Source organism: Mesocricetus auratus, unplaced genomic scaffold (assembly GCF_017639785.1).
Source record: "Mesocricetus auratus isolate SY011 unplaced genomic scaffold, BCM_Maur_2.0 Super-Scaffold_100020, whole genome shotgun sequence".
Classification (NCBI taxonomy): domain Eukaryota; kingdom Metazoa; phylum Chordata; class Mammalia; order Rodentia; family Cricetidae; genus Mesocricetus; species Mesocricetus auratus.
Genome location: NW_024429201.1, coordinates 12331992 through 12359880, shown reverse-complemented (window position 1 = coordinate 12359880; position 27889 = coordinate 12331992). Strand labels below are relative to the sequence as shown.

At 38.5% G+C, this 27889-nt stretch overlaps 2 protein-coding genes across 9 annotated transcripts in view; one reads left to right on the top strand and one right to left on the bottom strand.

Moving 5' to 3' along the window:
• The first annotated feature begins 184 nt into the window (after positions 1–184).
• Positions 185–10939, top strand: Dimt1 (DIMT1 rRNA methyltransferase and ribosome maturation factor). Of its 2 annotated transcripts, XM_005065568.4 has the most exons (12): positions 185–413; positions 706–779; positions 1487–1573; positions 2150–2211; positions 2290–2383; positions 2462–2511; positions 4286–4409; positions 4886–4978; positions 5671–5735; positions 7249–7312; positions 9178–9284; positions 10807–10939. In XM_005065568.4, exons 1-12 carry the CDS (start codon positions 335–337, stop codon positions 10847–10849), a joined length of 942 nt encoding a protein of 313 aa, XP_005065625.1. In that variant the 5' UTR covers positions 185–334; the 3' UTR covers positions 10850–10939. The 2 variants fall into 2 exon arrangements, with proteins under 2 accessions (XP_005065625.1, XP_021078421.1); XM_021222762.2 differs by lacking the exon at positions 706–779 and having other exon boundaries at positions 195–413.
• Positions 9133–27889, bottom strand: part of Kif2a (kinesin family member 2A) — a 59552-nt gene continuing 40795 nt past the window's right edge. For 5 of the 7 annotated variants that reach the window (XM_013126143.3, XM_005065564.4, XM_040729113.1 and 2 more), the window contains exons 16-21: positions 27413–27480; positions 22541–22654; positions 21483–21633; positions 18192–18293; positions 17625–17760; positions 9133–14395 (exon numbers count right to left, since the gene is read on the bottom strand). In XM_013126143.3, the coding sequence (XP_012981597.1) occupies positions 14310–14395; positions 17625–17760; positions 18192–18293; positions 21483–21633; positions 22541–22654; positions 27413–27480 (657 nt within the window). In that variant the 3' untranslated portion in view covers positions 9133–14309. The remainder of the gene's footprint in view (positions 14396–17624; positions 17761–18191; positions 18294–21482; positions 21634–22540; positions 22655–27412; positions 27481–27889) is intronic. The other 2 variants (XM_005065565.4, XM_005065566.4) reach the window with 1 other exon arrangement.

Sequence of the window (27889 nt, the reverse complement as noted above, 5' to 3'; positions counted from 1 at the left end):
GCTGGGGCGTGTTCAGCCAAGACTACAATTCCCAGCGGCCACCGGGCTCGAGCCGGGTTCTGCTGGGCGTGTTCAGCCAAGACTCCAATTCCCGGCGGCCACCGGTTTCGAGCTGGGTCCTTGCTGCGGGTGCTCAGCAGAGACTCCAATTCCCGGCGGCCACCGGACTCGAGCCGGGTCTCAGGAGAGACTACAATTCCCAGCGGCTACCGGGCTCCAGCCTGCCTCTGACGGGAGGCCCCTGACCGCAGCCAGAGCCTTGATCGTGACGGCACCGAGGGCGACTTCCACGCGGTGCTCGCTGCTTTCTCCTTGCCACGAGACTCCTAAGAAGATGCCGAAGGCGAAGTCCTCGGCGAGTGGCCGCCGGCGCGAGCGGCAGGAGCAGCGCCGGGAGCTGAAGCGGGCGGGAGGTGCGGCGGCGTGGAGGGAGCTGGGGGAGGACCGCGTCTCGGTGCGATCTGACCCGCGGCGCGGAAGGCCGCTCCGAGGAGGGTGCACGCTCCGCCCTGACCCTTCCCCGCGCCTGGTGGTCCGTGCCAGCCGGAGGGATGGATCGACTTAAAGCTGCGTCCCAACCCCAGCCGTGAGCGGGACGCTTGTCGCATCATTGGTGCTGAAATCCTCCGTGCCGCTTCTCTGGGACGGCCTGGGATCGCCTTTTGAAAAGTTGGGAAATTAAGGCTGCTTCGTGTTTTATTCCAGGACTCATGTTCAACACAGGGATTGGGCAGCACATTTTGAAAAATCCTCTAATTGTTAACAGCATTATTGATAAGGTGGGTGTAGACGAGGAAAGGCAGAGCGTTTATGTGTCATCTTTTTCGGAGTCACACCTGGTATGACATGACGTTGTGTGCACTTATGCCAGCACTTGGGGAAACTGAGCTGGGTGATGGTTTGTTCAACGCCATAGTGAGAATCTAAGAAAATAAAAATAAGATAGGATACCCGACATAAAATACGTGCACTGTAGCCGGGCGGTGGTGGTGCACGCCTTTAATCCCAGCACTCGGGAGGCAGAGGCAGGAGGATCTCTATGTGTTCAAGACCAGCCTGGTCTACAGAGCGAGTTCCAGGACAGGCTCCAAAACAATACAGAGAAACCTTGTCTCGAAAAACCAAAAAAAAAAAAAAAAAAAAAAAGAGAGAGAGAGAGACAGAGACACAGAGAGAGAACTCTTGCTCCCACATGCTGACCTTAAGCAAATTCATCACCCTCTTTCCCATTTTAACTTCTTGACAGGAGCAGGCTTAGTTACGGGTTGCTGGAATTATCAGCAGTGTAGAAAGCCATCCATGCTTGCTCCTTTTCTGACTCCAGAAGTTGGGTATATCCCCTGGGTTAGGAAATGGAGATACTCATTTATACCTAATGCACTTAGGGTAGTATTGTTAACAAGAGGAAGGAAGCTAGAGTAGAAAGTCATTTATAAGCAATGTGTTCAGGTGGGCCAGAAGCATAAGGAGTTGTGCTTGCTCCTAGGCTGCGTTAAGACCTACTGATGTGGTGCTCGAAGTTGGGCCTGGGACTGGAAACATGACCGTCAAGCTGTTAGAGAAGGCCAAAAAGGTAAAGAGGGAGCTTCGCGTGTTACTACTAAATTAGCTCAAGTGGTTTACAAGTATAAATGTTTTAATTGCCATTGTTTCAATAGGAATTATTGAGCCTTTAGAAATTTTTAACTCTGAAAATGAAATGTATTTATCAAGAAAACAAAATCTACCCTTGATGTGTTGATGGGAGATCTAATACAGCAACACAAGTGTCTGCCCTATAGGCACAGTCAAGAAAGTCAGCGAACCCTCTGCTGCTGTTATAATATAATGACTTCAGTTCCATCCACTTTCACTGACTTGCGATGTTATGCCTTCTGTTCTGGATATCAGTTTAACGAGTACTGGGAGTGGGTCTCTTGTGGGCTTTCTAAAAACACTGATTATCTTAAGTGTATTCTTTTCATCACCTTCAGTTACAAAGCATGGAGACAGACCAGACAGGACGTTTTTTGAAGCAGGAGAATACAGTTGAGGGGATATTGATGTTAAGCCTGGAAAAAGCTTAAATTGTGTACATCATGTGAGTTATTACTTGGATGGTAAAAGATTTGTACTCCACAGTGAAGCTTTTTCCTTATTGTTAATGTAGGTAGTTGCCTGTGAACTTGATCCAAGGCTAGTAGCCGAACTTCACAAAAGAGTTCAGGGCACGTGAGTATATTTAATAATTAAAGTACATTTCAAGCTCTTGAAACAATGTTCTCTTAAAATTTCTTTCCTTGTTATTAGGCCTCTGGCCAGCAAACTCCAGGTCCTGGTGGGAGATGTACTGAAATCGGAGTTGCCGTTCTTTGATGCTTGTGTGGCAAACTTACCTTACCAGGTATCCCTCAGACTAACAGAAGCATCCCAGTTTCTCAGATACGTCTTTCCTCGGCGCTAACTGTGGACTCTCTTTCAGATCTCCTCTCCCTTTGTCTTCAAGTTGTTGCTACACCGACCATTCTTCAGGTTTGTGTAAAAGCACAGTTACTTCTAAAGTTTAGACTGACAATTTAGGCAGGAACACAGCCAAAAATCAACACCACTGAAAAACTACTAGAGCATTTATGTAGAAGATAACCAGTTTCTAGGACAGGAATGTAGCTCAGTGGATGGAGTGGAATGCTTGAGTCCAGAAAGCCAGGAATGTAGCTCAGTGGATGGAGTGGAATGCTTGAGTCCAGAAAGCCCAGAGTTCCGTCTCCAGCAATACATAAATTCAGCCTGGTGACGAATAACTAATCCACATGTGGGACCAGAAGCAGGAGCATTGCTGTAAGCTTATCTTTGGCTACATAGCTAGTTCAGGCCCAGGTTGTATGATACCCTGATCTCAGAAACACACACCCACGCAACCACGAAATACAAATACTGACTTCTAGGAAGGTCTTTTAGTTAATAAAAGTCTATTGTTTGGTCTTTTACTTGGGGTGGTAAATGCTTGTGCATGCTTTCTCTTCTGCTTTGTAATACTCTTCAATAAACTGACAAATTTCTTATGTCTAGGTTCTTGCAGTAACTTAACTGGTTGTTAAAACAGTGTTTTATACCAGTGACTTTGAAACTAAGTCACATACCTCCTCAGTGTTTATAAAATAAACTCATAAATTATAGGAGCCATAACCATCCTATTTTAACATTGTGTGTGCATGTCTGTGCACGTCTGTGCACTTAGGTCAGGGGACAGCTTGCAGGATCTCAGGGATTAAACTCAGGTCATCATTAACATGCCCCTCTCTCTCTTTCTTACTCACACACACACACACACACACACACACAGTCCCTCTTTAAATGACAGGGAATAGGTTATATCAGAAGACCGCTTCATATAGTTTTATAAAAATTTTGTTCGGGTTATACAGAAATATATGGATATACCCTAGAGGCCAAGATAGGAGAATTGTGAATTCAAGACATGCTTAGGTAACTTTGTGAAACCTGATCTCAAAAAGCAGACCTAAAGGACTGGAGATATAGCTCAGTGGTATACGTACATGTAGCCTTCACTTCAATTCCCACTACACCACACCCACATCTCAAATACAGTTTTGAAGACGTTCTCTTACTAACCTTTAAACATGTCTCTATCGCTTGTTGAAGAAGTCCACGTATTTTTAAGAGAACACTGGACATTATAACCTACCTGGCCATACCTCAGATACAATTCCAGCTACGCCACAAATACAGTTCTCCCGTGGAGTCAACTTTACTGTGGGGTTGGTTTTTTTTTGTTGTTGTTATTGTTATTGGTTTGCTTATTTTCAGAAGGCATCATAGACTAATACATAATAGTAATACTAACACAACAACAGGTCAAAATAGTTGTTCATCTAATCCATGAGGGAAAGCCATTTTCCTTGGGGTTAAGAGTACACTTGCCTGTTTTGTATCGATAACACTAAGGCTGAAAGTGTTCCACCTTCTGATCATACTGCCATTAACAACAAATCCTCCCAGGACAATTCACTGTGGTTAAAAATATTATCCAGAGAGGTTGCTTATTGGTTAAGGGTACATGTTATTGCTCTTACAGAGACTGGGGTTCTACTCCCAGCACTCCCATGGCAGCTAACATCTGGCTGTAACTCCCGTTCTAAGGATCTAATACCTACTTCTGACATCATGGATACCAATACATACATGCAGGCAAAACACCCTGGAAACATAAACATTTTTAGTTAAAAAATACTGCTGTAATTTGAAGATAACTATTTTTTCTTGTTCTTTTCTGCTTCCTTTTCAGATGTGCTATACTTATGTTTCAAAGAGAATTTGCTCTTCGTTTGGTTGCAAAACCAGGAGATAAATTATACTGCAGACTCTCTATTAATACACAGCTTTTAGCACGTGTGGACCATTTAATGAAGGTATGTGAGTTTTGTTGTTGTTGGTTTTTTTTTTTTTTTGTTTTGGTTTTACAAGACAGGGTTTCTCCGTATTGTTTTGGAGACTGTCGGTCCAGCCTGGCCTCGAACTCACAGAGATCCGCCTGTCTCTGCCTCCCGAGTGCTAGGATTAAAGGCGTGTGCCACCACCACCTGGTTTGTTGTTTTTAATCCTTAAATAATCTAGTTTAATTCACCCTGAGCACTTGGCCTTTCCCTAAGCACCTTGCTCTCTAACTCCGACTGGCCTGAACTATCAGCTTCCCAAAGCCTAAGCCACTGTACCTGGCCAACAGAACATCTTTGGTTACCAATTTATAAAGTTACCCTTGCCGGGTATGGTGACACACCTTAATCAGGTGAGTTCCAGGCCAGCCAGACCTACATGGTGAGGCCCTGTCTCAAACAAAAAGTAAATGAAGTTGCCTGTGAGAGGACTAAATGTTTCTTATTAATAGGTGGGGAAGAATAACTTCAGGCCGCCTCCCAAGGTGGAGTCCAGCGTTGTAAGGATAGAACCTAAGAATCCACCACCACCTATCAATTTTCAGGTGAGGCCAAAATACTAGGCCATTAAAGGCAAAAACGTCCAGGTTGGAAAGCATCATTCTAAAGAGCAGAGCAGTTCTGATTCAGTCTGAGTATGCAAACACAGGAAGATAGGAAGTGCGGTGCAGCCTTAGGTTGGAGTCGTCTGATGGCAAAAGGACTAGAATCCAGTTGCATTTCAGAACTCATGGTTATACATGCTGGAAACATCTGTTTGAATAATACTGTGGTAACAGTTTCTTTTTGGTGTTGCCAAGGCCTTATGCATGTGAAGCCCTTGTGGAAACAGTTTTTCAATTAAAATGACATTAGAGAAAACTTTTGCACAAGCTGCATCCTAAATCACATTTGTGTTCTGAATTTGATATTTTGAGGTAGGGTCTCTTGTGGCTCAAGACCTGGCTCGAATTCTCTTATGTACTGGAGTCCTAATTGTAAGTGCCACCGTCCTTAGTTTGCTTCTATTTTGAAAGTGTTCCAACTGCCGTGTTATATAGGGGGACAACATTTTTTTCCCAGTTAAATTCAGTGAGATTTAAACAAGTGCAGAGGTCAAGTGTACATCTTTTTGCATAAGTGCTAGTGAGATCAAGATGTAGGCCATTTTCATTCCCTCTGGCTTTATATATTAAAAATGATCACAGGTAGCAGGCGTAGTTCTGTATTCTGAAGAAATATTCATCTTATATTTCAGGAATGGGATGGCTTAGTAAGGATCGCTTTTGTTCGGAAAAACAAGACACTGTCTGCTGCATTCAAGTAAGTATTCTGCTTGCTAACAGTGAAAGACCAGTTTTTCAGGTAGTCAAAGCATTTGGTCCTTTACCCAAAAAGAGCTACCCTAAAGTACAGAGACTAGACAGAATTTAATAACCACAAGTGGAGTTGGAAGTCAAATCAGGTTTTTCTTTGCAAAACAGGAAAAACTAATTTAACCACACATTTCCCATGTTTTTGTTTTTGCTTTTGGGTTTTCTCCTCTTCCTTATTTTACTGTGGGTGGGATGTGTCTTGGTGCACATCTGGAGGTCAGAGGACCACCTTAAGGAGTGGAATATCTCCCACTTTGATGTGTTTAGGGCACGGACTCAGGTTATTACGCTTGCACAGCAAGTGACTTTACCAGCTGAACCACCTTCTAGTCTTTGTGCTGTTTTAACTTGAGAGGTCTGACACAACTTGGGCATCTGAGGGTAAGAGGTGAAATTTGGTTTTAGAGAGTGTGGACTTTTTTTCCTGGCCATGCCAAGTTGAGCCTGTGGTTTAAGCGTGCCACCTGAGCATTCTGTCACTCAGTGACTTGCCCAGACCACCTGTTACCTTCTGAGTTCCAAGCTAGCCTTGAACCTGCAATTCCCCCTGCCTCAGCCTTTCTAGCAGCTGTATTATTATAGGCCGTTGCCACCAAGCCCAGCAAAGTTGGTTTTGGTTAGGGAGATTTTGTGGAGTATCTAAGAACCCTTCAGAGTTGAAGTATGTGTAGCTCAGCTACTTAGAAAGTTAAGATGCTGTTATCACTAGAGCACTGGAATTTTGAGGCTAGCTTGGTAATCATTAATGAAAACCTGTTGAAAAAAAAGCACTGTTGGGTATTTGACTCATTTAAAGAACAAGAGGACTTAAAGAGATGTTTATTAGGATTCTTATTGTTAGCTTTGTAAGCTTAAATATTCTGTACCCTTTTAAAATTCCTGAATTTCACCAAGTCATATATTCACTTTGTTTTTTTGGTTTTTTTTTCGAGACAGGGTTTCTCTGTGGCTTTGGAGGCTGTCCTGGAACTAGCTCTTGTAGACCAAGCTGGTCTCGAACTCATAAGAGATCCGCCTGCCTCTGCCTCCCGAGTGCTGGGATTAAAGGCGTGCCACCAACGCCCAGCTCACTTTTAATTTTTTTTTGATACAAGGCTTCTCTGTTTAACAGCCCTAGTTGCCCCAGAACTCTTTGTAGACCAGTCTGGCCTTGAACTCACATACATCCACCTGCCTCTGCCTCCTGAATGCTGGGATTAATGTTGTGCACCATCACCGCCTAACCTTACTTTAAAAATTACATGTGGTGTTTGTGTGTGTGTAGGGGGGGAGCATGGGTCAGAAAACACCCTACAAGATTGGTCCTTCCTCCATGTAGGTTCTGGGGCTTGATTTCAGGTTGTTAGGCATTGCAAATGCCTTTACCACTGAGCCACCTCATAGGCCTGGAACATATATTTCATTTTGTCTAAATTTAAATTATGTATAATCTGACTTTGTAATTGTCACTTAATCTCCAGATCAAGTGCTGTACAGCAGCTGTTGGAAAGGAACTACAGAATTCACTGTTCAGTACATAATACTGTAAGTAGAAATTATCGTATCAGTGATTTTTTTTTTGTTCATTTGAGACAGGGTCTTTATGTAGTCCTGGAGTTCGTTATGTAGAGGAGGCTGGCCTGGAACTCATAGATCCTCCTGCCTCTGCCTCCCAAGTGCTGCCATCTGGCTCTTGCAGTCTACTTTAAGAAATGTCCTTTACCAGTATCTTACAGAGCACAGCCATGCTGCTTCCTCAGTCTGCCTTTCTGAACTACTCACAGAAGCATGATCTATGTGTTCGAAGCATGCTTTCCCTCAGACTTGGGATCTGAGCCTGATCTCAACACAGACTGATTTCAGGGAGCACGCTCTTCTCAGGGTAGCTGCCAAGACTTACAGCTTGTCTGCTCTGTGGTGGTTTTCTCTTCAACTCTGATGAAACTGTTCTCAGGCTTCCCCTACAACCCTCCCCGCCACCAAGTTCTTATTTTTAAAACCTATATATTCTGTGGGACCCTTAAAGTCAATACATAATATCTAACTAGTCCAGGTCTCTTGGTTTTTAAAATGGTCTTGCTACGTAGCTAGGCTGGGCTTGAGGTTAACCTCAGAGATCTTCCTGCATTAGCAGAGTGAGCTGCCATGCCTAGCTAGTTTCAAAAGATTAATTTTTCTGTGAACACCGAACAAGCTTGTCTTTAACATTTGTACTTAACCCTAGTAAGAGTTGGATTCGGCTGATTTGTAATTCTTCAAATATATAGATTAGCAGTTTGCTTTGCTTAAACGTGTGGAATGTGCTAACCCAAACTGTGATTATCCTGTTTGTTGCTCAGACAGTGGCCCAGGCTGCCACTGTATAGTTGAGAATGTCTAAATCCCTGATGCTTCTACCTTTATCTCCCACTGCTGGGCATCATCTAGAAATCTTAAATAATCAGAACAAAGCATGGGTATTTTTGGTCATGTGCCCCAAGCCTCTTAACAGTTTGAAGTATGGGAGTCCTCATGAATATACATACGCATGTGTATATGCTGTTTGTTGTTTTTCAGTATCTTTAAGTTTGACAGAGCAGACACTTAAGACTATTTCCTTTGTATTTTTTATACCCAGATTCTCCTATCCTTTAATATACCATAGTACTGTTTCCATTCTCTATTATGAACAAAAACTACTACATATGAGTCTAAATTTAAAAACACTTAAGTTGGGCTGCGCGTTGGTGGTGCAAGCCTTTAATCCCAGCATGAAGGAGACAGAGGCAGGCGGATCTCTGTGAGTTTGAGGCCAACCTGGTCTACAGAGGGAGTTCCAGGACAGACTCCAAAACAATACAGAGAAACCCTGTCTTGAAAAAACAAAACAAAACAAAAAAACCAAACCACTAAGTTGGATTTTAAATGGTCTGTGGGTAAATGGTGAGTCAAGTAAAATCAATCACTATTTCGTTGTTTTGAGACAGTCTTATTCTATAGGACAGGCTTACCCTAAACTTAAGTTACTCCTCCTGCCCATAAGTGCTGGGATTACAGGGGTGAGCTATGATACCCACCAAGAGAGAAGTCGTTTCTGAGAAAAATTACCTGGTTAGGTGGGCTGTATGAATTATTTTTAAAAGATCAATAATTGCTTTTAAATTTTATTCGCTTTATTTGTGAGGTCTGAATCTTACTACCATTTTAAAGATGAAGAAGGTCACTATGTGCATGGTAGCTCGAAGTATTCTATGTATTGTCACAAAAGCAGCCTCTAAATTAGAAATCCAGATCTTACCCAAACTGTCAGGTGTTTTCACTGTCCTTTACAAATCTATGAAACGTGACTACAATTACTGAACTTAAAAAAAGAGAGTCATGGTGTCTTCATTAAAGATGTTGTTCATTTATTCTGAATCTTATATTGATAGGTAATACCAGAAGATTTCAGTATAGCAGATAAAATACAGCAAATCCTAACCAGCACAGGTTTTAGTGACAAACGGGCCCGTTCCATGGACATAGATGACTTTATCAGGTAATTACATTTGTTGTTGTTCTAAATGTTGACATTTCTTTACTGTGGTATTTTAAGATTAGAGACTTCAAGACTTTTAAGTGGCATAAGGTGCTACCTGGGAGAGTTATTGCATAGTATTTCCATAGCGTGGAACAGTATTTGGTGTAGAGCAGTGGTTCTCAACCTTCCTAACGCTGTGACCCTTTAATAGTTCTTTGTGTTGTGGTGACCCCAGCCATAAAATTATTTTCATTTCTACTTTTGCAATATCTGTATTTTCCAATGGTCTTAGGCGACCCCACTAAAAAGGTCATTTGACACCCTCTCAAGGGGGTTACAACCCACAGGTTGAGAACCACTGGGGTGAAGGATGGCAGCTAGGCGGCTGCAGCAGAATGAATGTATTAAGATTGGTAGTAAAGAACAGTCTGCGCCAGAAGTAGCCTGGATGTATGTGTGCCTTGTGTGTTTCCTTCCTCCTGCTCCAACCTCAAACTCATTATCTTAATAGTTTATGCTTACCCTACAAATAGTCTGTAAGGTAGAAAAATCATTTTAACACATGTAATTGATTTGATGACCCATTATTCCCTTACTTTAGAATAGCTACTGTTAAACAGATGACAAGCATGAAATAGTTATAACCACATCTGATTATTCATTTAATAACAGACGTAGCCTAAGGCAAATTCTGCACCTATTAAGTTAAAGGGCACCAATTATTTGGCAATTGGGACCAAAATTTGTTTTACTTTGTACTAAGCAAGTTTCAGTTCATTACCCAATTGTACTAACTTGTTTTTACTAACACTTCCAGAAGTTCCTGGACATTCTGTTTATTTTTTTACATTGCTGACAACTGCATTCTGAGGCCTACATATGCTAGATAAGTACTCCTCTAGGATAGGATGTATTCCACGTCTGGCCAGTTTACTGTTAAAGCAGCAGTATTCCAGAGACTGAATTTAAAAGGATGAAGATAGAGTACTGAAGAAATTGTTTTGTCTGGTTAGCAGGATTACTGAGTCTTCACTGACTGTTAACCCTAATAGCTGAATGCTCTTCCAGACATTTTAATCCATACAGGCCATCCTGAAAAGTAAACTCAGGTCCAAATACATTGTATTTTAAACTTCCTTCTTAACTCCCTCAGGGTACTACTTTCTAACATAAGTCAGATAAGCACATAATATCAACAAGGAAGTAATGTATATTTTATTAAACTTCAGTAAGAGTTCAGAGAATAGGAAGAGATTATTCATCTCACTTTGCCTCAAATGCCAGCTAATTTCTTTTTTAACTGGTCAGCTGAAATAGAGAGCGAGGTCTGGGATAGCAAGTCTTTATAATTTCAGTCAAACAGTAGGTTACAACAAGACATAAACATGACACCGTATATTTTGCCAATTTACTTGGAGAGTAACTAGCACTAGGAATAGTGTGTAAGTATGTTGATGTGTTTATGTATTAAAGGTACGTTATGTATCAAAAGTTGGGCTTTTTTGTAACACCATTCATTTTCCATTTTTTCCCCCTTCAGGTTGCTACATGGATTCAATGCAGAAGGTATCCACTTTTCCTAGCCATTTGAAAACAATTTTTCTCAAGACCAAGAAAAAAATGACATTATACATTCCTAATATTATCCTGTATATTAAAAGTGGTTGACTCTATGTATTATTTTTGTTTTTAAGTGTTTTAAATATACTGCAAAGGACAAGGTTCAACATACATAATGGTTTCCAAGTTCAAAAGCCGCAGATGCGCACAACCATTTAAACTTTCTAATAATTTGCTGTATAAAGATGTTACATTTTTATTCACTGGAAGGCTTATTTTAGGCCTGCAGCTCAGTCACAAATCCTCATTCACATGTACAGCAAGTTACTTCATACAACTTTCTTTTACATATCCTCCTCATCTATAATAGCTTCCATGTGTTAATGCCTTCTTTGTTAGATGAGCTGTTGCAACACAGACAAGATTGCCTATCTGGGTAAGCAGGAGTCTGCGGCAACACAGTGCAGGCATGCTCTCTGACTCTACCTATGAAATGAAACTAATAAAATCATGTCATGTCTCTGTTTTCTTGGGGGAGACAAGATCTACCAATTTCAGATTTAGAAAAATCCCAGAAGGGTTTGTAAATCAAATGGGGTTTATTAATTTAGTGATTTTCTTTTCTTTCATGGGTGAGAGGGTCTTTTTTGTTGTTCTTTTTTTTTTTTTTTTTTTGAGGTTGACCTAAAAAAAATCTTGCCTGAGCCTTCTAAATGCTGGGATTACACTTGTGTACCACTGTGTGTAGCTTCAAGTTTTCCAGTTTCAATTCTCACACAACTACAGGCTCCTGGTGTGATTCCTTACTTCTGGATATTTAAAATTCTAGTACCTGGTACTTCTTTTTAAGTAATTTAAAATTTGTTAGACTGAAGATAAATGCTGTTTATATATTTTAATAAATTGGCTGTTTTATTTATATAAGGAAATTAAACTATCTTCATTAGATATTTGGCTGTCTTTGTACCAAAAGGAGTGTTTCCAATTGATTTAGCTAAGGATGCTATGTAAACTTAAGAATATAAGTTGTTTGCCTACACAGATATTTTTTCCCCAAAATCTGGCTTCAAAGTCATGAAGTAAATGTTATGATTTTGAGTCGTTAGCTGTCAATAGTTAAAATATGTATAGCAGCTTTTAAGCTTGACAAAGTGCTATTTTGTCTAAAACAAAAAGTTTCTTAGCTGCAAAAGCTACTTTTGTTACACAGACTATTCTTAAGGGTTAATTATCTTTAATGTCACAGAACTGCTTTGCAGAGTTCTTGTATGTAACATCTCCACCTTTAGAGACACAATTCCACTTAACTAGGCTTTCTCAGCTTCTTTCCCTGTACTTACCAACTGCTGACCTTTATTTAGTCCAGTCCCCTTTAATGGTCTTCAGTTTCCCATATAATAATCATATTTTACCTCGCAAGATGTTTGATGGTACTAGTTTTCAAATACTTTGACTACAGATTAAGATGAAACCAGCATAAGGCAGAATGTATCTATAAAGACCCTCCAAAGATAGCACCTGTCCAGTGCCAATAACATTAAAGCTAAACTGTTGTGCTTAATGAGCAAGTTTGTGTTTACTGCCTATTACATGAGGCGTTCACAAAAAATTACCCTTTTACTGGTGACACGGTCTTTCTACATAGCTCTGGAACTCACTATGTAGACCAGGCTGGCCTTGAACTCAGACATCCACCTACCTCTGCCTCTTGAGTACTGGGACTAAAGGCATGCGCCACCATGCCTGGCAAAAGTTACCTTTTTAACAGCCTCTGCAAGGTCAATAGAAATAGTTCTTCATTCTTCCTCTCGTCTTTGAAACAGACACAAATAGAATACATCTTACAACTGCAAGAAAACCTGAGTTCCTTCCAAAACAAAGGTGAATATATTAAAGTACATTATTTCTAAATTTGTTTCATAGATTTCATTTATTAATAAGCATATTGTGAAAAATCTACATTTGATTTAGATTTCATGTTTACAGAGCTTTTCACCACGGTGTTAGGACTCCTCAGCTATCCTCTCATTTAAGATCAGGGAAGTAAAGACTCTGGCTCATTGACTCTATTCATAGATTTGCCCTTGGTTCACCGAGTGAAGCAGTAGGTTCCCTAATCAAGAGAAACATGGGAGGTTCTTTGGTTAACCTACTGGACTATATACTGGGAACCAAGGGAAAACTCATAGAGATGTGTGTATATATGTATATATATATGTATGTATGTATAAATCTTTAAACAGTATTTACATGAAAATTGGCCAGTTTTCTTTTTTAGAATAGCAGCTGTAAAAATGAGCGCCGCCATTTAAAGAGTAGCTTTCCTTACTACCAATCTATTCGTGAGATGTGATTCTCATCAAATGGTAAACCATCTCATACTAGATATTGATGGAGCTTGCTATGACCTGCCCTGTAAGGCATTGACACTTCTTGGGGTTACATACCATCTACGCTTGTTTATCTAACTTGTATTATGGACTACTTTCAATGTACATACAAATGTTCATGCATCAGAAGCCAAATTCCCTTAACAGTACATTAAATTTGGAGTGCTAGGAAACACTTCAACTTAAATAATGGCATTGTTAAGGATCAAATTATACTATTAGTCTTGTTAACACCACTGGCACACACACTGCATATATATGTATTATCCTAAGATAAAACTCTTCTCAGAATTTCTTTAGTTTTTATTATACACCAACTAGTTTATATTTTAGTTTTTTACAAAGAAAATGCTAAGAAAATTATAATCACATGTCATGGTATTAAAATCATAATTCCAGATTTCTTTACATATAAGATGGAATGGTCCAGCAGCTATGTCAACTGTCACAGACTTTAGTTCCGTTCAATTGCTATGGCACATACTGTAAAATTAACTAGTCACACACACAAAAAAAAGTTTCAAATACAGTAAAAATGTACACACAATAAAGGTAATTTACAGTTACAAATAAGGAATGTAATTTATCTTGGCTGTGCTTCAGAAATCTAGGGTCAATAGCCTTAGTCAAGGCACAGAGAAGGAGGAGTGAACACAGCTGTCTCTAGGCGTGTAGGCAAGGTATGTACAATCACTGATGAGGTATGCATGCACGCAAAGTATTCAAAATTGCTCAGTCTGGCTAAGAAAATGGATCTGAGTTGAAGGAAATTTTGTGGCTTCCCATACTCTCCACTTCTGGATTACTTCCACAATCTTTAAATAAAATTGGCAAGGATATCCAAAAGCAATCACTATTTGGGTAAATGAAACAAAATACTTCACTAATCCCAATTGTTAGTTGTGCCTCTTAGACTAGAAGCATTCTGTAGACAAAGGAGTGTTTCACAAAATTGAAATGTCATTCGGATGAAGGACAAGATATTTCCACACACTTAAATATTTCAAAAAGCGTTCAAGTGGCCTTTACGATTAGACCACCATTTGTTACAGTATTGGGGATTCTGGGGATCCTTTAGTAGCAAATACCAATTTTAGAGGGCTCTGGGTCTCTTGGGGTTAATTTGCTTGCTTGCCTGCTCTTCTTCTTGTAGCGCTGCACGAAAAGATTTCACTTTATCTTGGGATAAGAAGAGAACAAAGGAGTAAGTATTGTAGAACAAGCAGTATGATGCACAACTTTTTTTTTTTTTTTTTTTTTTTTTTTGGTTTTTCGAGACAGGGTTTCTCTGTGGCTTTGGAAGCTGTCCTGGAACTCACTTTGTAGACCAGGCTGGCCTCGAACTCACAGAGATCCACCTGCCTCTGCCTCCCGAGTGCTGGGATTAAAGGCGTGCGCCACAACTTTTATAGCATGTATCAAGTTAGCACTTGTAACAAAAACTCAGCATTTCTCTTGCTCTATGTCATCTAGAACCTCAGAACTAAGTTCAACTAGAACAAACTCATGCATACCTAGTAAAAACCTATTTATTTTCCAACCAGTTTCTCTTACACACATTTCATAGTGTTGAGTTTTAGTCTTTGTATGGGGGAGGGGGTTATAGGAAGGCTTTTAATGTTTAAATATGTAGTCCTATCTAAAAGGAAAATGATGAGTAGTACTCAGACGTAAAACATATTCCTTTGAATATTATGAGATTTCTACTCAGTCCTACTCTACCTTTTTTAAGCTAAGAAAATTTAAAAGCTGAATTAAAGAAATATAAAATGGCATCTGTTTTCTCAACAGGGATTATAAAACAGGGTAACACTTAATTGCTCTTATATATTCTTTCTACTACTACTATGCATTGATCTAGAGTCTCATGGACTACCAATTTGCTAATATATTGTCAGAGAAATTATAAGCAGATATGCAAATGAGACATTTTTCTACAGCAGTAGTGCTCAAATGGAAGTGATTTTTGCTCCAGGAACATTTAGTAATGTCTAGAGATGCTTTATCACAACTGGTATGGTGCTTTCGCTAGTGGATAAATGCTTATAAGCAAAAATATGCAAATATTTTACCTGCATAGGACAACACCCTTCAACAAACAATGGCCTACACATGCTCTAAATAGTGCCAACAATTATGTAATTCTACTTTAGGATGGAATGTAGCTCAGTGGTATACACGAGGCTCTGGGATCAACCATCATCACAAAACCACGACAAACAGTACTATGTGGTGACCTGCATATGAAAAAATGGTAGGCCCAATATTTTACAAAATTAACTTTTCTGAAATTAAAGACATGTTAATTGTGCCACTTGAACTAAAACATTTTGTAGATGGAGTGTTTTACAGAGTCAAAATATCATTCAGATGAAGAATGAGAATTTCCACAAACTTAACTATTTCAAATTTTGAAATGGTTCTTACAACCAAATCATCATATGGTAACTACAGTATTGTGGGTTTGGGAGAATCTTTTCAACAACTCATCTAGAGGATGCTGGAGCTGATGCCTGATAAGACAATAAGCTCTCAAACTTCTTTTAGCATTCCAAAATTATCTCCAAATGGTTAAAAAAAAATCTATAGTATATTACTTCTATAGTAACTTGCCCCCAAAATATGTCTGACATACAGAGTCTGAGACAAGCAAGGAAAGGAGTCACTTAAATTGAATGTTACAAATTGCCAAGGAAAAAATTAGAATACATTGGGTTCCATCTCTTACAGTGAATATGTTAATGATGACTGTGGGTCTGCAAAGATAGTAAAGTACAAGCACAAGGACCAGAGTTCAGGCTCCAGAATCCCAACACTCGGTAAGGGAGACACAGCCAGTCTAGCTTAACTTGGTGAGGTTCAGCTTCAGTGATAACCTTCTCTCAACAAGTAAGAGGCATGACATCAACCTCTGACAATACATGCGCATACTCATATACAGAGCCATGACCAATTGTGAATTATTAGGAAAAAAAACGACCCAAAAATTTCAAATCAAGGCTTGAATATGAAAAACATTAAAAACAAAGGTAACTTTTTAAAAGTCACGAATGACCTTATTGCACATGACGTCAAATCATGAAGGGCTTGCTTTAAAAATTCAAGCGGCAAATCTGTGGCAAGAAATAATAAATTCAATCTGATTTACATGTCCGCACACATAAAAACACCCAAAGAAGCAGGGCAAAATCAATACATACGAGGTATTTTTAAAAGTACACAGAATAGGGCTGGAGAGATGGCTCTGCCGCTAAAGGCTAGGCTCACAACTAAAAAATAAAAGTACACAGAATAGGCAAAAAGCCAATGTATGAAATGTGGCTATAGACAATAGAAAAATGGTAATTTTTATGAATCTTTGTGTAATAATAAAAATTCAACACAAAACCCTGTCTCGTAAAACCAAAAAAAAAAAAAAAAAAAACACAAAATGACTTGTATGCTTTACAAATACCAGAGCAGACTGATCTAGAAACTGTTGAGTTCTAAAGTGTGCCTATGTGCATGTTCATGTGTGTACAGGCATGCTGTAGTGCTCAGAGGAACACTACCCTTGCCTTTTTCAAGGGAGGTAGGAAATAGCATATTGTGGAGCAAAATAGGAGTGCAATGGCCTAGGAACCCCAAATTCCATGTTTGATGAAGGTTTTATAGTAACTGAACAAAGAAAGGCATTTTTAAAATGAAATGATGGAAACATCTGAGAGGTAGGTTTCAGTCATGGAGAAACCTCAGGTGTCAGTCTCAGCTATCTGATAATCTGGTAACAATCTTTTGATCAGTGGAGAATAAGCTTTTGCTAATACACTGTGAAAGGTCTTCTCTGTTCATCAGGATGTTAGGTCTCCCTTTCTCTTCTAGGCACAGGGTGTTAGAGCAAACAGAAGTGGACTAGAGTGGCTCTTCACTGGGGCTTAGAGAAACTGTCATTTGGCTTGGGATCTCCAACATTTCAACTTCTCCACATCACTGAAATGCTAAGCAAGCAGCCTCTGCAGACAGCTTCTTGCCAGGAATTCTCCTTTGCAGCCATAACATTAAGAGAAGGTCTCTGTTTGCCACTGCTAGCCTAGAGTAGCTAGAGCTTCCTGAGTTTTTCTGCCTCTACCTCCCACCTTCCCACAGGAAGACAGACTACAGATGTGTGTGACTACAGTAACCTTCACATGGGTTGTGAGGATCCAAACTTAGTTCATTATAAAAAAAATAAAAGCACTTACCCACTGAGCCATCCCCAGAGCCTGTTTTCAATTTTTCTTGTTTTAAGGGAAACATTTAAGAAAATATTGGTTTTGTTGTCTAAAGTTATCTTCACTTCATAAGTCTTTATCATACAAAACCTTTTCACTACTACACATTTTGATTCATGCAAGTTTCATACCAAACACAGTGATGAAAAATAAATTACCTCGTAGCTCAGTTAAAATGTCTATTTTCTGCTCAAGAATAGCTTCAAGTTGTGTAGCATATGAGTCCACATCATAGTCTACTTCTTCAGTCATCTCTAGGAGAGCCTTTTCATCTTCTATCCAGCGAATGGATTCCTAATAATAAAAATTCAACACAAAATGACTTGTATGCTTCACAAATACTTACCAAAGCAGACTGACCTACAAACTGTGAATTCTAAGTCAAACAACTTAAGCTGATATTCTCAAAAATATCTGTAGACATGACACCTCTATTCACAGTGAAATCAAACATTTTCACAAACTTTTTTGGAAGGCCAGGATTGAACCCCGGCATGCTTTGTGAATATTAGGCAAGCATTCGACCACTGAACTACATCCTCAGACTTGTTCACCAAATGAAAAAAGAATACTAAAGGGAAATACTTGCTAGTACATGTCCTACAAGTACACATATATACAACTAAGTAATTTTAAAAGAATTGTGTCCTAATCAAAGAATCCTTGAAACTTTGATTAATGTAAGTAAGGCCTGTTTACCAGAACTCATAATTTTTCTTTCATACCTGGAACACTGCTCTGTGATCCTCTACAACCTGTTCTTCCATTTCTACCATCTGGGAGACAGCTTCGTGGAAAGTAAATAGTTGTGGAGAAACTTCTTCTTCCTTAAAACACAAAGTTTTAAAACATGACCTAAGCTTGTATTTTTAAGTATCACTGAAGTTGCCTGTATTTTCTTTCCCTCCTTGGGAACCCACACAAGATCTCATGTGCTTTTTAAAAACGTTGTGTTCTTCCCTGAACTATAAGCCCAGCCTCGGAGGCAGTTTGGTAAAGTCCTTGTAGAGGGCCATTTTAATGTAAGTCTAAGTAAGGCAACCATGCTGCATGGTGGTGGCATACACCTTTAATTCCATCACTAGGGAGGTAGAGGCAGGCAAATCTCTTTGAGTTCAAGGCCACCCTTAGACAGGCTCTAAAGCTACACACAAAAACCTTGGGGGGGTGTGAGGCAACCAATTCACATGCAAGAAGTCATTTTCACTTAGGAATTTATAATATTATGTACAGACGTACTCTAAAAAGCACTGTCTTTTGGAACAGTCCAACTTTTCAGTTAATGTAAGCTGATTTCAGGTGTGACAAATTGGTATTGGCTTCTCTTCATTAACAATTTACCTCACAGATACATGACTATGATGCATGGAACAACTGCACAGAGAGTATACTTTTTCTTTTTTGGGGAGGCACAGTCTTGCTCTGTAGTCACAGCTTGCCTGATACTATGGAAGCCAGGCTGCTTGTAGGCTCTCATGGCTGAGAATACAGGTGTATGCAACCATGGCTAAGGAGCCAGATACTTTTTTATAGAAATTGCAAATAATAAATCATAATTGTACTTCAACAATAAAGAAACATGACATCACAGGCATGCATGTTTTGGTTGTTACATCAACTCAAAACTTATCTGGCTTGGTTTTACTTTTACAGTCTCCTGCCTAAGGCAGTTCTATTAACTCACTGTTTTCCCAAAATATTGCTTAGGGACAAAGACAACTATTTAAAAGTCTACTTATACACTGTTTTAACAAGTATAAGGAGGCAGAGGCAGGCGAATTTCTAATTTTGGGGCCAGCCTGGTCTACAGAGCCAGTTCTAGGATAGCCAGGGATTCCCAGAAACCCTGTCTCAAAAAATAAAAAAAAAAAAAACCCCAAAATGTCATTCAAAATTCTAAATGTATAAAAAGTTAAGTAGACAATTAGACTTTTATCAGTAAACTATCATACTTAAAAGTTTACACAATAGTTGGTTAGTAAAGATTTTTTTACCTTTTCTATGGGAAAAATGCATCTGTTTTTTATTAGGACATGTAAAAATTTCTCATATTCTCTCTCATGAACACACAACACTTTTTTCCCCTATCTGCCTCCTCTTCAGGAGTGTAATAACCTCTTTCCTTTGGATATGAAACTATGCAAATTCCTGCATTCCCAGTTTACTTCCAAACATGTTTATCTCTAGAAATATATTTTGTAATTCTAATATACTTCATTAGCTATCTACTTGTATTAGTTTTATCTCAGGGATGTGTTTTAAATTCTATTCCCTTTCAGTCTCCTTCATTGAGAATATTGCAAGAATATGTACACACGCACTATCATTTAATGTAACAATACTCTAATATGGGGTTTGTAAAAACTGATGTTATTTAAAATCCTGGCTTGGTACTAGAGATGGCTCCATGGTTAAGAGCACTGGCTGCTCTTTCAAAGGAAGGTTTGTTTCCCAGCACCCAGATTGGCCCACAACCACCTGTAACTCCAGTGTCCTGTTCTGGCCTCCTTCAGCAATGCTCTTACACGGTGCACAGAAATACATGTAAGCAAACACACATACACATAAAAATAAATCTTAAAAAAAAAAAGCAACAAAAAACTGTGGCCTGTGTTGGTCTAGTAAGATATAATAAATGCAAAGATGTGCTATAGTAGGTCCTTATCTTACTCTGGTTTTCTGTATCTCTGGGAGGTGTCATTATCTAGGCATAGTTCAAGATTTGCTTTGAGAATATAGGAACAATTATCTTTCAGAACTTAGGGAGGATGGACTGAAGCTAGGATCTAGTTTTTTTGTCTTCTATGTTCCTCCCACTTGAATAGCAAGCTCTTTACCCCTGAGTCATCTGCCCAACCTCTCCACCTTGTTTTTTCTTGACAAGCTATCACACAGTAGCCATTTGCTAGCCTGGAACTTACTGTGGCCTCAAATTTGCATTAATCCTCCTGTCTGCTACATGCCCAGATCACATGCATTTCTTTATATTTTCCTATCCTTACATTATAAATATATATTTAAAAATAACTAAATAGTTGTAATTTGCAATTTACAAAAGTTTTAAAGACATTTCAAATATTAAAAAAAAAAAAAAAGCCGGGCGTTGGTGGCGCACGCCTTTAATCCCAGCACTCAGGAGGCAGAGAAAGGCGGTCACTGTGAGTTCGAGACCAGCCTGGTCTACCGAGTGAGTTCCAGGACAGGCTCCAAAACCCTGTCTCGAAAAACAAAACAAACAAACAAACAAACAAAAAACAGATTTAGTGGATGCTGGCATTTTTATTGGGGTTTTGTTTCTTTTTTTGTTTTGGGGTGCTTCTGGGACTCACTGCGATTTAATACAATTCCTTTATCTGCTTAATGCATACAATTATGTTGACAGGTTGTTTTGAGATAGGGCTTCCCTGTGTAGGCCTGAATGTTCTGGAACGTGCCTGTAGACCAGGTTGGCCTAGAACTCAGATCAGCCTTGAGTACTGGGATTAAAGGCATGTACCACCACTGTCCAGAACTGTTGACAATTTTTTGTTTTTTGTTTTTAGTCACGTATGTACTTACAAATAATCTTAAACTACTTAGTCACTAAAATTTGTTTTGTTTTGTTTTTCGAGAGTGTTTCTCTGCATGGCCTAGACTGTCCTGAAACTTGCTCTGTAAACCAGGCTGGCCTCAAACTCACAAAATCTCCTGAGTGCTGGAATTGAAGGCATTTGCCACCACTGCACAGCACTAAAGTTTTAATATAGGCATACAATCTGAAAAATAAATAGGCTACTATCAGAGGGCTACTAAGCCAGAAAATTAGATTCATGAGCCATGTATTCCATCACTGCTAGTATGGTTAAGAAAGCAGTCAGAAAAACATGGCTATATTTCAGTAAAGCTGTATTTATCTGAATACACGATTAGTCCACAGGGTGGGCATGCTGATCCCTGCTTTATAGTGTTCAACCAAGTTCTGTTATGGATGAAACAAACTAAAGCTGGACCATTAACAATGATATTATGTCACTCACATTTTGTTCACAAAGAAGTTTTAGATCATCTCTCTGAGGGGAACTCCCCACACCCCACTGTGTCTCTAAGTCATCAATCTGGCTTGGTGGATGGTGCATTATTGGACGGACATCACCAGTAGCAGTTGGATCTACAGTCAATTCTTTCACCCTATAAATATATAAAAGTTATCTCAAATTATGAAAGACTCATGCAGAGACACAAGAAAACACCAACCTATTTGATACAAAAGCAATTCAATTAACATAGTAAGATTGATGATGTCACTTTATACATCAAATTTATCTGAACGCTGGGATTTGCTTAATCCAAGTTTAAACAACTTTATACTTATTCAAGTGTAATTATTGCTCACCATCAGGGAAACTTAGGCAAGTATACGGATTACATTTAATTTCAAAGAAATAAACTATAATTACAATTACATTTTATGATAGAGAAGATCCATAAAGAAACAACTGCTGACATCAGGGGAGTTTATATCCTATGAAGTTTTCAGCAGTCATACTGCTCAGCTAGCCAAATGAGAAATAATTTTATGTTACTTACTTATTGAGACAGGATCTCACTATGTATCCTGGATGGCCTGGAACTCAATGTGCAGATTAGATTGATCTGCTTGTTTCTACTTCTCAAGTGCTAGGATTAAAGGCTTGTGTACTATGACCAGCCATTCATTTTTATGTCTAATGCCTAAAGATTGTAAAAATCTTAACTTCTGTCACATTTAAAAGCTGCACATCTTAAGTTCATACATTTAAAAAAAGATATATTTTTTGAATCACAAAGATGGTTGTTTTCTTGCAGACAAGTAATTTTTATCACACAATAAAGATAAATACACAAAAGTGACATCATCTTTTTAAAAACAAAGGGAAATATGGAGTTCTAAATACATCTTTTAAAGCAAATAAAGGACATAAAATGCAGATCATGCAGTACAACCACCACCTGCTAAATGAAGTGAAAATGAAAAATGGCTTAGAACAAAAGAAATAAATGAACATCTATGTAGAACACAATGCAAAACAAGCTAGTCAAAGAAACGAAGCAAGACCTGGTAATCGAAGGAGAAAAGTCGTCATAATCGTAAGAAGGAGAGAGATCAGGGCGACTGCCACTACTCTGGGAGAAGGGAATGTCTGAAGGACTAATTCCAAACTCCTTTACTCTGCAGTACCAAAACAGTGAGAATTAAAAGAGCTCTTGGTAATGATGGCAATGCAGTTCAACTTTTGCTTAGAAAAGAATATCAACATTGTTACGAGTGTTTTCATAAATAGGTTCCCTAACATGTTTTATTGATCCCCTAACTCAAAAATCCTAAATCTTTCCTTTCTAGTTTACTTCTCCCTTTTCTCACAAATCTTTCTAGAAACTTCAAGGCAACGTTACTCACTGCCCGAATCTGAAGGTTCCTTGCTTTAACTACATGACCCACTCAATCTAATCATTAAAACCAACCAGATTTAATGGATACTGGCATTTTTATCAATGAATCAGTATCGTGTGTGCATGTCTGTGTGTGTCACACACACACACACACACACACACACACACACACACACACACACACACACACACGTGTATGTGGATGTCAAAAGCTGATGTGCAATGTCTTCCTTAACTTCTATTTTATTTTCTGAAACCAGATCTTTTAACCAAGCCTGTTGCTCAACAATTTGGCTAGACTAGCTGACCAGTTTTCCTCCTGCCATCACAGGCCAGGTATGTGCTCCTATGCTCAGCCTTTTCACATACATGCTGGTCCAACGTCAAGCTTTCATACTCGAGCAAGCAAGCACTCTGCCACCGGAGCCATCTCCCCAGCCCCGAGTCCTCAACCATTTTTGCAGTTCTTCTCAAACCAGATATGAGAATAAAATTCTAATGCCTTAAGGCATGTCCTATGTGTAATGAGTTAAAGTTAACTTACCCATCTAGAATTGTATCAACTGTAAAAGCCTCCTCCATATGATGGAGAAAATAAGACACTCAAGTTTTTGTGGTTGGAGATGTTGATTATGAATGTGGGTTGTAAACAGCATTTAGAAATGCATTTTAAAATGTTTTTGCTAATGACAACAGTTACACATAACTGAATTATAACTTTTCTTATCTTGCCTTATATGACATTTTATAACAGGCAATATTTATCAAGTACTAGAATTAGTAACATCTAGGCATTATATATACCTGGTAAGAATCTTATATCTTTATTTCACAGATGAGAAAACTGACAAAGTATCTCATTTGAGGTTATTCAGAAAGAATGTGGTGTAACTAAGTACAAGCTTACCTGAGTTCAAATCATTTCTATGTCACTTAAGATACTATCTGAATTCTATTTTTCTTAGGTGGAACTAAATGAATGTCTTCCTTCACAAGCCAAACCTCAGTCAAATATTATTAATTTCATAAAGATCAAATGAATACACACACGCACGCGCATGCGTGCGCACGCCCACACACACACACACACATGCAATCTATTCACTGTTGAAGGTTTAATATCAGATTGTCCATCTTCTCGCTTTTGTGGAAGGCATGGGAATATACAGCAGCTAACCTTGACCTGGAGATCCTCCTGCCTCAACCTCCTTCATGCTAGAACTATAAACACGTGTCACTAAGTCAGGCCCCTGTCCCTTGATTCTTCAAGATAATCACAATGGAAAGTTTATTTACTACACAAACTGAAAATCTAAAATTGTGCCTCCCACGCCTGTTTCTTCCACGCTTCAGAATCTTGTCATGGAGAAGCACCACTAGTATCCCCCACAAAAGTTCTTCCTATTACAAACCCTCTTGTCCAAGTGCAGAGGTACCATGTCCATTTCCTAAAGGGATACTTTAAAATATTTCAGTAACTATTCTCTTTCAATCACCCTAACCTCTTCCTTTACCAAGATCGTATCTCCTGCTTCAGAAAACTCTGTTTCACAAGCATCCAGTACAGCTTTACTTCTTGGAACAACCACTTCCTCTCCATAAACCTTTCTTTTCAGACAAGATCTAAGATAGCCCAGGGTATCTGGGTACTTGCTGTGTAGCTAACGATGACCTTAAACTCCTGATCCCTCACATTCACCTCTGACATTCCAGGCTTGTAGGCAGGTGCCACACACCTGACAGTATATCTCAATTTTATTAACTGACTGAATTGGACTTGTCATCTTAATCATTTAACATCAAAATGCATTGTTACAAACTATAGCAATAGTTTGTATAAACACTCCTAAAATATATAGTTTCGATACATTTTACAAAGATTACTTTGCTCAGTTCTCAAAACTGTCCTTTAGGGCATGTATGACCGCTGATCTCATCATTCTAAGGATAAGGAGACCAGAGCATATTCTAAGGATAAGGAGACCAGAGCATATTAAGGCTTTGCTACCATCAAGTAGTGAGGCAGGTATCATGCCTACTTTGTCTTAAGAGCCCTTGTCTAGAATGGTCAAGGCCCTAGTTCAATCTCTAGTATGACAATATTAATAAAAAAAACCCATATCTAGCCAAGCATGGTGGTATACACCTCTATTCAGCGACTGGGAGGTAGAGACAGAAAGATCAGGAATTTAAGGCCAGCCTTAGATAGATAATGAGTTGGGAGGCCAGTTTGGTTAGTATACTACCATTACCTCAAACTCTTGGTCTAAATAGTCAAAATCTGAAAAACTTGTGATCTCAACCTATATACTAGTTTCATGTTAGCAGGCATCTTTATTGCCTAAAGTTTTAAAACATGGAAGAGTTTGCTTTAATTCTATTAGACATAATACTAAATCAGTTTTTTGATTCTATAATAAGAATCCACCACAGAAAGTTATTCCCAATCCCTCCATGAGTAACTTTGGGAAAACAAAGCATCCTAAAATGATTATTAACTCTCAACATACTGAAAAAAAATAATTAAAAGACAGTAATATTAATGTCTGTAGCTAAGAGCTTGTAATTCAAACTTTAATAGTTAAACCCATTTAAAGCTCTATTACATTTTTAAGTAGCTATCATATTTTGTGTTTGTGTAGACCCTCCACCCCCAGGAAATGAGAATAGAACCCAGGACCTACTTCTTGCTTGGCAAACATGGACACTGAGCTACATATATCCCTAGGCTAATTGGCTAGTGCTTCCTAGCAATGTTTGCTATCATTTAAAAATCTTTTTAAGTGAACCATAAACACAATACAAAGGATTAAAAGAATGTTCAAAATACAGTTACCTAATGATGCTCAAAGATACATTTATAGGTATGAAAACAATCTTTTTAAAAAGTTAAAAAGGAGAATAAGAAAATTATTTTAAAGCAATCAGGTGAAAATTTAGAACCTGCCAATGGAAGGAACACATCAGACCTCTTAGGGAGGCTGTTTCCCACTCTTCTGTTTTACTGAAGAGATTTCTAAATGATAGTAAACATTACAGGAATTAAATGCTTACTTGTTTTTAGGGACTTAATTTAAAAAAATTTTTTATTATCATTGTGTGTATTGTAAATACATACCTCAGTGCATGTGGAAGTCAGAGGATAACTTTGCAGAATGGGTTTTGTTCTACCACCATGGATGTGGGGGGTGGAACTCTGGCAAGTGCCTTTACCCACTTAGCCCTCCTGGCTTGGTTTTAGGTACTTTTCTACATAGACGAAGTTCTGATTTCTTCCTTTCTTCCTTTCTATAAGATTTGTTTATTTATTATGTATACAGTGATCTGTCTGCACATCAGAAGAGGGCACCAAATCTCATTATAGATGGCTATGAGCCACCATGTGGTTGCTGGGAATTGAATTGGAAGAGCAGCTAGTGCTCTGAGTCATCTCTCCAGCCTAAAGTTCTTATTCTTAACAAGATAGAAAAGTAAAGTCTCCATTCTGATTGGAACAAGAAAAAAATATTTTTGAAGAATATTAAGACAATCTCCACACTAGAAGTTTTTATAAAGAATAATGTGTAGGTTAAAATCATTAAGTGTAATATGGTAAGACATTTAAAACCTCAAGGTAAGAGAGTAAACCCAGATGAGTTAGGGGAAATAGTGTGTGTGAGTGGGTTTCATGAAAACACTGTATACAATGCATTAGATTCTCAAATAAAATACATTTTTTAAAATATGCAAACAATCATTCAACACAAGTGTGTGTGTGTGTGTGTGTGTGTGTGTGTGTGTGTGTGTGTGTGTGTGTGTGTGTGTAGGGATCTACAAAACACGGCACCCTAACTCAGAGTTCCTAGGACATCTGAAACTATATAAGGTAATAAACTCTTAGTTCTTAGTGTATTTTATCCAGATGTAACAAGCCAGTTATTATTGAAGTTGGAAACATTACTGATGTGAATAACAACATATAATCTACACACAGTACCAGAAAGAACTGTTATCACCTAAATGGCATATGTATATGCGTGTATATTTAATTGAGCATCTGAGGCATAATTCCAGCATAGATCATAATTTAAGAAATTAACTCCCTAATTTCCACTTTACCCTTGATAATACGAGGATTTTCATCATTGAAATGTAGAATATAACAAATCATAACTTGTTGAAATGGAAAAACACAATCATTTTTTAGGATAAAGTCAATTTTAAATTTTAATAAAGATGTCAGTCAATCTTATCTAATTATACACTTTTCAATTTAACAAAAACAATTCTAAATAATGTCCCCTTAAAGGACATATAAAATTTTATACTGAAAATTTAAAGAACAAATGTAAATTTGTCCTATTAGATTTTTTGTTTACTGTGATAATAGTATCTCATTTGGAGGGCACAATAGCTTAGAACTTATGATCCTTCTGCCTCAGTATCATCATGTGCTACAAGTATAAGCAAGTTTCCCCCCAGCATACATCAAATCACACTACACACTGCTCTAATAAGTTAGATTTCAAATTTTAAAAGGTAGGAATAGTTTTCATACCTATTTGCATATCTTAACGTATTAAGAGTATTTTCACAAGATGCCATTCCTGGAGATATTGTGGCAATCTATAAGGGGAGGGGCAAAGATAAAATCATAAATGATCAAGAAAATAACCCTGACAAATAGTTCAGTAAGATCTAATCTTACAATCTACTTTAAAATGCTTGTACTGGTATCTGACCTCTATGATCTACCTATCTAGTATGTTTATAATCACCATAAACCCAGTTAAAAACAGAAAAGATTTTCTGAAGGTCCCAGAAAGTCAATAAAAATCCAGGACAAAATGAAGGCTAACATTTAGAAAAAGGAACCACAGACTGCCCCTCCACCTATTTTTTACTATTACTAATGGAATAGTGTTCTGTCAGAGACGATGTCTGACTAATGTCCCACAGGACCACTGAAGTCTCACTAGAAACTAGAATTCCTGGTTAAGAAACTGAAAGGCAGTTTGGGAGTGGAGAGCCTAGC

What these genes read in the sequence shown, in the direction of transcription:
- Dimt1 (XM_005065568.4), top strand. Translation starts at nt 335, where the DNA reads ATGCCGAAGGCGAAGTCCTCGGCGAGTGGCCGCCGGCGCGAGCGGCAG. An exon ending in TGTTAGAGAAGGCCAAAAAG is followed by an intron (nt 1,574 to 2,149) that starts GTAAAGAGGGAG and finishes TTGTTAATGTAG; the next exon opens with GTAGTTGCCTGTGAACTTGA. An exon ending in CTACACCGACCATTCTTCAG is followed by an intron (nt 2,512 to 4,285) that starts GTTTGTGTAAAA and finishes CTTCCTTTTCAG; the next exon opens with ATGTGCTATACTTATGTTTC.